This window comes from Spodoptera frugiperda, chromosome 15, assembly GCF_023101765.2.
Source record: "Spodoptera frugiperda isolate SF20-4 chromosome 15, AGI-APGP_CSIRO_Sfru_2.0, whole genome shotgun sequence".
NCBI lineage: Eukaryota > Metazoa > Arthropoda > Insecta > Lepidoptera > Noctuidae > Spodoptera > Spodoptera frugiperda.
Genome location: NC_064226.1, coordinates 573058 through 586386, shown reverse-complemented (window position 1 = coordinate 586386; position 13329 = coordinate 573058). Strand labels below are relative to the sequence as shown.

The 13329-nt window shown below is 35.7% G+C and overlaps 3 protein-coding genes across 5 annotated transcripts in view; 2 read left to right on the top strand and 1 right to left on the bottom strand.

Annotated features, from left to right (window-relative positions):
- LOC118274558 (solute carrier organic anion transporter family member 4A1) overlaps positions 1-6547 on the top strand; it is a 54091-nt gene extending 47544 nt beyond the window's left edge. For both annotated transcript variants that reach the window (XM_035592124.2, XM_035592132.2), the window contains 8 exons: positions 778-880; positions 2702-2823; positions 2905-3153; positions 3253-3460; positions 3668-3882; positions 3991-4135; positions 4286-4468; positions 4579-6547. In XM_035592124.2, the coding sequence (XP_035448017.2) occupies positions 778-880; positions 2702-2823; positions 2905-3153; positions 3253-3460; positions 3668-3882; positions 3991-4135; positions 4286-4468; positions 4579-4816 (1463 nt within the window). In that variant the 3' untranslated portion in view covers positions 4817-6547. The remainder of the gene's footprint in view (positions 1-777; positions 881-2701; positions 2824-2904; positions 3154-3252; positions 3461-3667; positions 3883-3990; positions 4136-4285; positions 4469-4578) is intronic.
- Positions 6548-6618: 71 nt separating this feature from the next.
- LOC118273754 (vacuolar protein-sorting-associated protein 25) lies at positions 6619-9198 on the bottom strand. Of its 2 annotated transcripts, XM_035590913.2 has the most exons (3): positions 9006-9198; positions 7193-7557; positions 6619-6873 (listed from the first exon to the last, which is right to left on the bottom strand). In XM_035590913.2, exons 1-3 carry the CDS (start codon positions 9053-9055, stop codon positions 6761-6763), a joined length of 528 nt encoding a protein of 175 aa, XP_035446806.1. In that variant the 5' UTR covers positions 9056-9198; the 3' UTR covers positions 6619-6760. The 2 variants fall into 2 exon arrangements, with proteins under 2 accessions (XP_035446806.1, XP_035446805.2); XM_035590912.2 differs by lacking the exons at positions 6619-6873; positions 9006-9198 and adding an exon at positions 7729-8999 and having other exon boundaries at positions 7344-7557.
- Positions 9199-9349: 151 nt separating this feature from the next.
- Positions 9350-13036, top strand: LOC118273778 (NEDD8-conjugating enzyme UBE2F). Its single transcript, XM_035590914.2, has 3 exons — positions 9350-9775; positions 10690-10851; positions 11082-13036. The coding sequence occupies exons 1-3, from the start codon at positions 9491-9493 to the stop codon at positions 11193-11195; spliced, it is 561 nt and encodes a 186-aa protein (XP_035446807.2). The 5' UTR covers positions 9350-9490; the 3' UTR covers positions 11196-13036.
- Positions 13037-13329: the final 293 nt, after the last annotated feature.

The window sequence follows — 13329 nt, the reverse complement described above, 5'->3', positions numbered from 1 at the left end:
TATCGTTTAATTAGTTTTATATTAGGTAGACGCTACATTCTCTAAGCTTTTATTACATATTCCCGGAGCTGCGTACTCCACCTCGCAAGACGGGAGTAGTCATTGAATGATTTTACTCCCTCAAAAAAGGCATTACTTGTTCACGTTCTGAATTCTGGACTTCTCCAGTTCTACCATCCACCTATAGGAGTACTTCAAAACCTGTCGTCCTCATTTTTAAAGGACTTCCTGACATAAAACTGCTTGAAAATAAGCTTCAGTACCACCTTACTTGTACTTTATCCGTACTCTGATCGCTGGCTATAAAAATCTTTAGCTACATCACGAGCCTTACCACTTCTAAGTCGCAGCTTTTAACTGTGAAAACAGGGCGCTCGCTAAGAAACGCAATACTTATGCTTTTTACACTCGACGGGTTATTTTCTTGTTTGTCCGCGCCATAATGTGTCCTGAGTGTAATGGAGCTCCCGTGTGCACCATCGACTAGGTGAGAGGTTAAGTTGTTTTTTTAGAATGCGCCGACAAGGAGGTCGTTGTTTTGCGTTCTTTTTTATTTTAATGGTGTAGGGATGTTATTATTATTTGTTGTATCGTACAGGCAGTAGATTTTTGATGCTTAGCAGTTTTTTCGTTTTGATTTTCATAATCTTGAAAAGTTATTCCGGACGCTTTCAATCTCAACGAGGGTCACTTTTGTCTATTAAAAGTTAAACTACACTTTATAAAACGTGGTATTTCTGACTTTTTTTTAATACTTTGATCTTTCCTTGTCCACAGGTGTATACTATACAATGGCGGTGGTGGGCCCAGCGATGGGCTATGTGATCGGTGGACAAATGCTCACCATCTACACAGACTTCCTCACTGTCGACTCCGACGCGTGAGTACCAATAACTTACCTTTGTTTTATTCTTTACGAAGGAAAAGTAGGTAGCAGGTAGGTACTACAGGTAGATTGGTATCAATAGCTTTCCACAAAGTAATTTCCAATTCTCCGTACTCCGTTTCCGTAGAAGTGCGCCAATCAACTATTCCATATTCCTAAGTAAACGACAATAACCTCGACGGTGCGTTTCCCGCGCTTTCCACCGCACGCCGCGTCTTGTTCACATTTTTTTAATATTTCATCTCGGCAACGACACGGCTTCATTCAGCCAACTTGCCCTCTCGCTTTCATCTCATTGTGAACCACGTAGGTGCGCTGTTCAGGCAACTTTTCAGCCAAATTAATTCCACCATTTTATACTTTCATGGCTTCTGCAACGAAATATGATTTTCCAGGGTACGGGTTTTGAACGACCTCTTTGCATTGGCTTTACCTTTTAATTCCGTTTACTGATTAAATTACTGGCAAAGAGAAACCTTACATGCTGATTAATTTTATAAACCCAATCATATAAGACGAGGGTTTTGCGTAGTAACTACCTACCTTCTTAAAATAAGGAATCATTTTTAGTATTCAAACAAACGGAACATAGCCTGTTCGATTAATTATTATTTACTCATAAAATGATACCTACGTAAGTAAATAATATTTGTACCATATCGTTGCAATATTTTCTTCTCGTTTTGAATATTAGAATAGCATGTATTCTAGCCTGTGTGCCAGACGCCAGTGATGAATAATTTTGAAATGAATTTAATGTGGCTTGGAAATAAAATAATCATAATTACCATACGAGTGTGTATGACTCTATGTAGGTACGTTATATTAAAATTATAATTCAATCAGAAGGCAGGCAGTAAGAGCGGTTATATTATTCTAATTCATTTTAAGAGGAACATGCCCACTTGATGGCTCTTGTGTGAGTAGACAGGGCCGGAGTGTGCTGGGGTGCAACCCCTGTTATTGTTATTTCTTTACCGATATATTATTTTAATAGGTTTCTTTTGTTGATTTACATATAAACTACATAAGGATAAAAAGAAATTACGTACCAAGTGATTAAATTAGGACATATTTTATTTTTCACCAATTTAGTTACTTATCTTGTTTTTTGGGCACTAAAAACTAAGGCATCGTTTTTTTATGGAATAGGTGGCTTACTAGTAGACGGGTCACCTAATGGTGATTATTTACAATGAACGAATTATTTAGGAATAATACTAATTTATTGGTATGAACCAGTCCGTCTCTGTTGAGTCGAGCCCGCCGGTGCGAACCGCAGAGCAACGTTAGATTGTTGAGTAAACGTCCGATTTGCATAAGAAAACAATCGAGCATCGCTACCTAATAACGTATACCTCGCAATGCCCCTCTGTTTACCCACCTAATAGTCCCGGAAATAGCGCCTACAAAAGTTATTACAGCAATAACGGAGTTTTCAGATCTGTTGCTCGTTTTTTGTCTAGAGACATATTCAAAAAGGGGAAACGCGAGGTAAACGAGTATGAGAGCGTTATGGAGTTTTAATTTGACTTTTTATGTGATTCCAGCCAAGTTCTAAGCTGTCGTGTTATTTTCTTTATGTCCTTACGAATGAACATTACATTGCCACAGCGTTTATGGGGTTAATATGGCAGAAAACGAGTCCCCTTCCGAGACTTGGCATTTTATGCTTTTTGAAAAGTTTAACAATAAGAATAGAAACACGGGTATAGGTATAATTAATACCTTTTTTCTGTTGGTACCTAATGCATATTTTTATGAAATATCAAGTACTTACCTACAAGTATCTGATGTTTGGATTTATACCTACAGGTTAGGTGTAACTCCAGTCAGCTCCGTATGGATTGGCGCCTGGTGGATAGGGTTCATACTATCCGCCATTCTGTGCCTCATCGTGGCCATTCCATTGATGGCCTTCCCTCATGAACTGCCTGGTAAGTGACATGGAGCAAACAGCATCAATCAGCTGATCATTAGAAAAGGATCATTAATTCTGAACCCTGTTCCTATTTTAGGCGCAGCTGAGATTAGAGCGTCGAAGGTATCTGAAGCTCACGAAGGAGCTGCCTCCAAGTCAGCAGCGTTCAGCGCCTTACACGAGCTGCCTCGTGCGGCAGCTGCCTTGCTCCGAAACCCCACCTTCCTGTTCCTCAACCTGGCAGGTGCTACTGAAGGCATGCTCATATCAGGGTTCGCTGCGTTCTTGCCAAAGTTGATTGAAAACCAGTTTGCTGTCAACGCTTCGGAAGCTGCTTTACTTTTGGGTAAGTTTTAGTTATATTTGGTTATCACTTTAATGGATAATTTAGTCAAGATCACTTTGAACTTGCTCTTTTATTGACGTGGGACCCTTGTATTTCCAGGAGTGATCACAGTACCAGCGGGTGGTGGTGGCACATTCCTCGGAGGGTGGCTGGTGAAGCGCTGGCAGCTGGCGTGCGCTGGCATCATCAAGCTGTGCGTGGCAGCCACGGTGGTGGCCGCTGCCTTCACCTTCGGCTTCGTGCTCACTTGTGATGACTACCCCTTTGCTGGAGTCACCGTCATGTACAATAGCCCTGCAGTGCCAGGGTAAGAAGACAAACAATCTCTTGAACCTATTGTTCCATTAAATGCAGATAGATTATGCCATTGACCTTGTAGCTATTTTCTTGCTTACCATCATATCGTGTTTCTCGTTAGTGAAGATCATGGTTCCTTATTCGTGGAATGATTTTCTTCTGGACAGTTGCTCGCCACTTATTCTTGGTTAATTTGTCATTAAATTTAATTTTCCAGTGCCGACAGTCTCACGGCAATGTGCAACACGGACTGCTCGTGTATCAACGCTCCGTACTCGCCCGTGTGTGGAGCCGATGGCAACGTGTACTACTCCGCCTGCCACGCTGGCTGCACCAGGCAGACCCTCGCGGGCGCCGCGCAGCTCTTCCACCAGTGCTCCTGTGTGCTCACCAAAGAAAATATGACGCTACCGACGTATGAACTTGAAGGAGGTGAGTTTAAACAGTAACATAAATAAGGCTTAAAGATTTGATACGTCTAGAAATCATAGGCATTTAGAAGACCATTTTATTCATAATGTCTACTTTGTACTTTTCCAGAAGTTAACTCAACGATCTCTTATGAAGCCATCAATAGCATCTGTTCAACGGACTGCCCATTACTTTGGGTGTTCGTGTGCATGTCGTTTGGAGTCATGCTGTTCACGTTCCTGGCTACCATGCCTGCGTTGTCAGCTACATTGAGGTAAATATCATAAAGCCTTCACCTACTTCTACATGCAAAAAATCTAGGAAATGAAATTACACCAAATGTTCAATTCAATTCTGATGCTTATGCCCTTTCTCTTTGCAACAGAGGTCTTTACAGAAGACTAAATTCTTTATTATCCTACAGGTGTGTGCGAGAAGACCAGCGTTCGTTCGCATTGGGCATCCAGTGGATCAAAGTCCGTCTGCTGGGTACGATCCCTGCGCCTCTGCTGTTTGGGTTCCTCATCGACCTGTCATGTTCCCTGTGGTCTACCTCTTGTAACAAGACGGGTGCCTGCTTGCAGTATGACAATACTAATATGAGCAGGTAAGAGTCTTATGTCCCAACTGAGCTAGCGAGATAGAGTTTATCCCTATTTAATTCTTCGACAGTTGTCTCTTTATCATCTTAAATATTGTTTTGTCGTCTTTTCTCAGGTACATGCTAGGTATTGCATTGGTGGGCAAGCTCTGTTCTTTGCTGTTCTTCTTCCTGGCGTGGTGGTTCTACCGTCCACCAGGCAGCAAGAACGGCAACGCCATAGTTCCCTCAGTAGACCTAGTGGTCTGCGCCGAGAAGACCAATGGGAACGTCACGAATGTGGCCAATGGGACGTTGGAGAGAGGCAGCAATGGCTACTGTAATGCAGCGTTAGAATGTAGTGACCATTTGTAAGGTAGTTTTAAAGACTTTGTTGTTGTATTATACCGGACGCCGAAGTTATGATCGTTCCTTTTTGTCTGGACAATTTTGGTTCAGTGAGAGTACGGGTTGCGCAGGACCGGCTGCGAGTAGAGGCTAATTCAATAAGGCCATAAAGTGAAGATTCCAAATGTTTTCTTATGGACAATCTCGAATGTATTTAATAATCGATCGATCAACAAGTTTAGACGTGACTGTATGAACATTTTACTTTATAAAATGGTTCAGTAAGCGGTTATCCTACCCAGGAAATAGGTAGTACGACTTGTACCTAAACCCACAATAACAAATTTTATTTTATCTGTTATTAAAATTAATTATTTAGTTGTATGTAATATAAGAGCTGATTATTCCAATGCAACAATTATTACGGTCCTGTGGTTGATGTTAAATAATAATAATTATTATTAATTATACATTTATTGAAATGATTGTTTACATTCCAAAATAATAATAGTTCTGTTGTAAAATATCTGTGATGTAATAGTTTGTAGATAATTGTAAGTATGTCACCGATATCAGGTCCTCGTAATATAGTGCAGATTGTACACCTACTTTAAGTATTAGATGTATTTGGGGTACACGATTTAAAGGTATCAGGCATTTTTTCAAAAATTCTATAACATCGTGAAGTATTAATGTGATTTGGGTAATGACATATCATACTCATAGGTCAGCCAATCATATTTTGACATTTTATAATGTGACCAATCAACGACGCGTTACGTTTAGTTTTATCAAGAAGCTTCCGAGATAACTCAATAAGTAGGTACTTTCGTTTGCTCATTTCTTTTTGTCATTGTATTTGAATTTTTTAAGCACTTTCGATGCGATTGCGATTTTTCCTTTGTACCTAGATAGCAAAATAAATAGATGTCTACATTGTCGTTACTATTTTAAGCTTTATGTACCCCAACGTAGAGTGTATTTATCAATAAGTAGAGTACAATTCGGGAAGGCACAATTTATAAATACTTTTTTACATTTTTGAATTTCAAAATAACGATTAAGGCACCCATGTACATAGTTCTAACTTATTTGTTGTTAATGCAAATCAATAGTTGTTAAAATTGTATTTTGGTTGAAGACTGATTGTTTAATAGTAATTATTAAAATAAATGTTAAGTGTACGTGTAACTTTATCCTTTATAATGGCTGTAGGTACCAACTTTCATTGAATTAAAGGATTGTGAAGTACCTAGTGTGGGAGAGTCATGCTTCGGCACGAATCGACTGGCTCGACCACCAACAGGTGATCTGATGGCTCATTTACTAGCTTGTACCATAAAAAAATACAGTATAAAACTTGAATATCTACAGTACACACTGTACTAACAACAATTCAATCTTCACAATTCTTTAATTCTAGAAAGTTATTTAATGTGTGTAGATATTGGATATTTTTGACAAGTGAATAGGTTTGTGGACAGTCAAGTATGAATAAATAGAAAAAAAGCAGTGTCACATTGGCCTAATACAATCGAGCTGTCTCGATCAATATCGGACCACCAATTTCAATTCCGGATCAACTACCTACCACAATATTGAAAAAAAAAACTAGTTTATATGAAAAATACAATTTGTAAAGTTTTTACATAATTAGGTAGTTTTTTTAATGTAATTTGTATCATATTATTGTAGGTGATCAATTTTGAAACTGTACAATTTTACACGGATTGATTGAAATAAAATAAATTAAAAGTGTGTTTATGGTCTCATTTGTTTACCCGACTGCGCGATGATCTATATAACAGGTAAGAATTAAAACAAAATCATTAAAAATATGAAGTAAATATAATATATATTTCAACATTAAAAAATGGTTATAACTTAACAAAATGTATTTATAACATTTATGTATTAAAACTGTGTACTTATAATAATTGCTTAGAAACAGAGCTAGCTATACGACGGTCCTCAGAAGAACTTCACTCCCTGGTTGTCATCAAACTCCATAAGCTCGCATCTTCCTTTTACTTCTAAATTCTTTAACGCCTTCACTAACACATTCATGTCGAGGCCGTGGAACTCTGGAAGATGGAGATGTTTTGGTTAGTTACATGAAAGCCTGGTTATTAGAATATCAACAATTGTTTAAGTTTTGACTGTCAATACAAAACTGTTGAAGACAAATCCTCGGCTAACGGCGGTCACCGGTGACGTGACCACGTGACTACGGCGTTCAATGTGTTAATGAATATTACAATTCTTAATTCTTTAATCAGAAAATAGAGCAGATAAATAGGTGTTTTTTTTAATTTTGATAAGTTTTGATACTGACATTATCACAATAATCACAAACAGAAATAGATCAAAACTTTTCTAAATAGTCAATTATTCCATGCTTACCTTGGTCAGCAGTATTTTCACCTTCCCTCAATTCAAACAAGGTACAGACAGAGTTGTTCATTCCATTATTGCAAGCCCAGTTGTATATCAAGTTGCCCCATTCATCAAGCGAGTGCCAGTACACCTCCCATACATTTTTACTTTTGTCCACTGGAGCTGCCCTCCCAGTCTTCGCCATATCTTCAAGTATAGTTAAGATGGCTTCTTGGGACAGTTTCCTGTTAATCTCAGTGTTATTGAACAGCGGACTATTTTGTGATTCTCTTACGTCTATGGTTGACTGTTTTGTGGTTTTTAAATACTCTGTGATAAGTTGTTGCCATGCTTCTAACTGTTTTGCCCTTGTTTCTGTGTGAGGTTGAATTCTGGAACAACAAGTAATTGAGTCATTAGAAATTTTGTTACTCAAGTTGAGGATAAAATATTGTTTACAAATAATGGCAAATTAATTGCATTTAACCACATTTGTAGTAATGAGAACATTATTATAGAGTTAAACATATTCAAATTTCTTCCATATCTGTTCATATACTTACATTGTTGCTCCTTTTCTAATGATTCTCTGTACTTCTCATATATTTCTATCATCTTCCTCTCTGTGTCTTTCCTTTTGTACAATGTGTTGGGAGATTTCGGTTCCAAGTCCGTGACAGCCAGTTTATAGAATATCTTTGAGTCCCCAGTATCAACATAAGGGTAGTTTTCAACAAAATTTGTAGAGAAACTTATCATTATTGAACAGTCTTTAGCTACCGCTGATATTAAGGCCAAATGTATTGGATTTGTAGTTTTTAGAAAAGTCTCTCTATCATTTTCTCTAGTTAGATCCAAACCCAATGTCTCAAGTTGTTCTATTAATTTACTAACATAATTGGAATGTTTATTTCTCTCATTTTCCACATCAAACAGGTATGAGTCTGACATTTTTTGCAATTGCAATAACTTATAGAGAAAAGAATTGCTTTTCAAATTATTACTTTCATAACATTGACTTGGTTTATCATTCATACAGATATTTTTAGTTTTTTGTAATTGAATGTATGGCTCATTGATGTCACTCAGTAATATATCAATAATAAAGTCTAAAAACTGATTTAAATCACTAAAATAATCCATATCCTTCAAAATATATTCAAAATCACTCTGTTCACATTTTTCATCATATTTGAGTAAACCATTTTTAAATATTTTAAAGTTATTTTGTGCATTATTAATCATGTTTAACAGGGAAAGTTTCATTCTCTCTCTTTCTCCAGAAAATAAGTCTAGTGGGCAGTACTTGCTAGTTTGTCTGATAGCTCCCGTCTGAAGCTTCAAATGTTGCTTCAAGCAATAATAACATGTTGAATACTTTCTAAGACTACTTGACATAAAACCTTCTTTTGGTTTAATCTCTATGCAGTAATTCGTGTCGCATTGAGAACTAACTATAGACAGATTAGTGGCCTTTATAGCTATCTGGCTGAGCACTGATTTAAATATTCTGTTTTGTGGTCGATAGGGCAGCAGCATTTTGCTAAGCAGTTCTAAATCATATTGAGACATTTCTATTGCTTCTTCTTTACCATAGAATTTGTTTCCCAACAATGGTATCATAATTAAATTCACAAAATTGACGTGATCATACACACTCTTTGGGTCTGTCCTCTCATCTTCTTTTATGAGCCGCAGCACGTAATTCGTGTCTAATAATTGCACAACGATATGGGCATTTCCTTCATTGATATACTTCCAATATTTACCTAACAACTTCATGTTTTCTGTACCAAAAATGAAGTTAGTCTTACTGGATAAATAAACAAGATTTACTTACGTAAAAAATGGAGGAAAATTATACTGCCACGGCCATACGATATCTGCCATCACGATTCACTAATCCTTATCTTACTACGTAGATATTTGTAAAAGCTTAAGGTATTTCTGTTTGGAATGATTTCATTCACAATTTTAAAATTTACTTCTCAGGCAGCAGCTGATTAGTCACGTTTTGACAAACAATGATTTTATTATGACAGTTATGTGCCACAGATATTATAAAAAGACTGAACTAGTAGCAATGTGGGTCAGGTCCAGGTCCATAGTAGTCTAAAAATATCAGTGTTCAAGTTACGATTAAAATAAATTGTAGCTGTCTAGTCTACTGTCATCTGTCATTCATTAATCAGTTTCTGTTTTTTCTGACAGCCACAGACGCGTACGAATTTGCGTTTTGAGAAAAAATAACATTATTTCTAATTACTTTTTTACTTCTGATATGATACATATTCTCTCAAACTAAAATACATATAGCTTTAAACAATGATTACGCTTAATAGGAAATTGAAAAAGGATCACGCTGCAGTGGAACCTACGAATGGGTTGACTACGAACGAATCAGTGGTGAGAAGAATATCAGTGAGGGATAAATTGTTGATAAAAGAAGTGCAGGAGATGAATGAGAACCTTCCCGCTACGTGTAGTGTATATTTTGAAGACCCTAACGTGTTGAGTGAGTTTATATTGACTGTAGCGCCTGATGAAGGGTACTGGCTGGGAGGCAAGTTCAAATTCAGTGTTTTTGTTACAGAAGACTATAATATGGCTGTAAGTATATCGAACACCATCCTTTGTAACGCGTCTGGCTTGAAAACAAGCATACATACATTATTGTCCCTAACAAAAATCATCTAAATGATCACCCTTGATAATGTTTCATAATAAATCATTGTCTACTAAAAATAGAGCAAAATTAACACATCAACGATTGTTTTGTTAGTGTTGAAATAGTTTGTTAACCTTCTCACAAAGGAACTTATCTTTTTGACCTCAAATTGAAGAGGTCACAGATGCTTCTAGAACTGAACTGTTGAAGATACACTTTCCTTGCAATGAAGGTCAAACTAATTTAGAACTATACTTTGGTATTTCTTCCTCTATGCCTTGTATGTGAGTGGTAGGTAACTTGCATGTAAATAAAATACAATGTTTTGTATGCAATAGAAAAAGCAGCTGTTATTATTGCTGTCCTTTTCTTACCTCTAGTAAATGTAGCTTTGTGTCTCACTCATATTTATTGTCATAAAAAAATGTGTTGTATATGTTTGGGATGCTTTTGTTTCTATTTAAAAAAACATTACAATATTTTTCTTTATCTTTAATTTTAGTAATGATAAATATCAATTTATACCATGTTTTTATACCTACTTAAATGTTTTTATTAACTTATTTATTAATCATTTTATGTACACATACATATATAACATATAAGACAACAGATAATATAGTTGAAATACATGTTCCTGTAGAATTTCTTTCTGTAGACCTGTTTTAGTTGTCTTGTGCATAACTGAACTGAGAATGGCTTTAGCAACAAAGCTTTGGGGCGACCTGCTGGTGGTAAGCATTTAGGCAGTCACCAGAAACTTCTCAAATGTGTAAATGTGATGTTAATCGTGGCATCAGTTTTATATACATTTCAAAATATATATTTATTAATATGATATTTTATCTATTTCCAGCCTCCACGAGTGAAATGTTTGACAAGGTTATGGCACCCTAATATAAATGTGGACGGTGATGTCTGTCTGTCCCTGCTGAGACAGACCTCTATTGACGAGCACGGCTGGGCACCTACGAGGAGGCTGAAAGATGTGGTGTGGGGACTGAACGCTTTATTTACTGTAAGTGTAGTTAAATCATAATAATTATCTCTTTGTTTTTCCATACTATGACTAATTATTGTCTGATTTATGTTAATTTGTTTTTATCTAATAAACAACAAACATTATTATTACGATTATTGGTAAATATTTCCTTGAAATGAATGGTTTTGATTTGTCAGTTGTTTTGTATTTCAATTTCCTTTATTACCTACAATGATTCATAATAAAACGACATTTCCTTGTTTCAGGATCTCTTAAATTTCGAAGACCCATTAAACATAGAAGCAGCGGAAATGTACAACAAGAACAAAATTGAATTTCAAGCTAAGGTTCAGGAATATATAGCCAAGGGAAAGAGATGAAACTTACATAATCAAGTCACTACTACATATACCTATATTCTAAAACATAATGAATGATGCAATGAATTTTATATAAAGGGGAATTTAGCATGGTAGCCATAGTAACGATATATAGGAAATACAGTCATTTGCTTAATTAAGTGCTTCCAATGTAAATTAGGGATCTGGTAATACATTTTATGGATGACAGAACATTATCTGGAAAGTTATAGCGATTTACTAGAGTAACTAATTCCACACACAAATGATTACAGAGGACTTAGCTCGAGTTTGTTTTACGTTTAAATATTTCGAAACCTTAACGTTAAACGATTGGCTGGGTCAAATAAACCAACCAATCAGAGCGCCGAACGCGCTCTCGTTTCGATTTCGTTAAACGTAAAGCAAATTCGTACTAAGGGTACTGGTACTGTATAGTTATTTGATATGCTTAGCCTGTATTATTGTGATATAGAGGTACTATCATACATTATATTTAATATACATAGTTGTGGGAAACATAGCACTTTCTGCAAGCAATAAAACTAGGATGTAAAGTACTTTAAATAAAGCACATAAGGAAACTATTACTATAATATTTGATATATTTTATAGAAGCATTTTTTCATAGTTACTATTATCATAGTTGCATATACATATGTACCAAATTCAAGAGTTGATAGCTATTTTAATGTTTTAAATATAATATAATTGCATTATAGTACAAGTTTTGATATTGTTATGAATCAGTAGTTTGAGCAATTAGCAGATCAATGCAGGTTTTATAATAATTCTAAATTTTCTATGTAATTAGTGAATGAAGTATATTTGTTATTGAAGCTAAGGTCACGCAAAAATCTACCATATAATGTGCCTGCGGTTGTAGTAGTTGGAGGTCGAGGGATGTTAGAGCCAATTAATGAAATGTTATAAATATAAGCAAGAAGATATTCTGAACAATTCTCAGCCATCTTGCCAATGTAATAAGGATTCATATAGGATAAACTATATTAAGGTCAGATTTTTATATGAAATCTATTATTTACTATTTCCAATTTTGAAGTCCATCATTGTTATAAAGTTGCTAGTAATTGTCTAGTTCATGTTTTAAAAACCTTTAAACTTGTTCTGCACTAATGTTTTGTCTATGCTCTATGTCCCATGCTAAATTTCCCAATCCTAGTTGATTATATAATGCAATAAATACTCCAAAAAGCGGTGATAATGTTTGTTTTGTGAACTGGTGTATTTTTCATTGACACAGTGCTAGAAGCCTTCACAGATCTTATGATAGTTAAATAATTAAAGTCTCGAACTACAAAGTCAGAAGTGTTGTGATATGGTCTCATTATTTGCTTTTTTGTGTTTTTATTAGTAGTTTTTGTATTCTTCATCATCTAAGTCATCAAATCGCTACTACTACTATCCCTAACACTAGCCCCTGTGTTACCAATAAGTCTTTCTCTCTCCTGAATGGCAACCAAGTCTTCGATTCAATGTTGTCCACCATCGACCGTAATTAATAGCCATTTTCAATCCAAAATCTGTGGATTAAGATCGATATTTGATCAGTTGTATGCCTTCATAAACTTCTGTCAAAAGTGGAGATCGATCCACTTTGGATTAAGATGGATTTATTTAATTCCGGTCGTATACTGCCAAACTACTAGTAATCTATATACCAAGTCTTCCTATTTCCAAACACTGCTTGAAAATACACCAGTATATATTTACAATGGAGAGTATAAAGGTATAGCGTGTAAATCGTGTCTTTAAATTATAATAATGTCATATTTGCATGGCGTACCACGAATACAATGAAATAGTTTTTTTAAATAAATCAGTTTATTATGATACATTTACTTGAGTGTTTTTTTATTTAGATTTAAGTGTGACCTTGCATGTTTTGGCTTAGTTATTTTATTATAAAAAAAAAATCTTTTGAATATCTGGAATCCACCTTGAGTTAAGCATTTGTCTCTCAGTCTGCAGTAGTCACCGTTTTCGTTTCCTTTACGTACGGTAGCGCCCGATGTATTTGTTGTCGCTCGCTACTTATATGCGTATTTGGGGGTGACCAGATTCACGTCATTTTAGTGTCGTCCAACACGCGTTCGCGTGCTATCGCTTAAAATGTAGTGAAAATATGCATTCT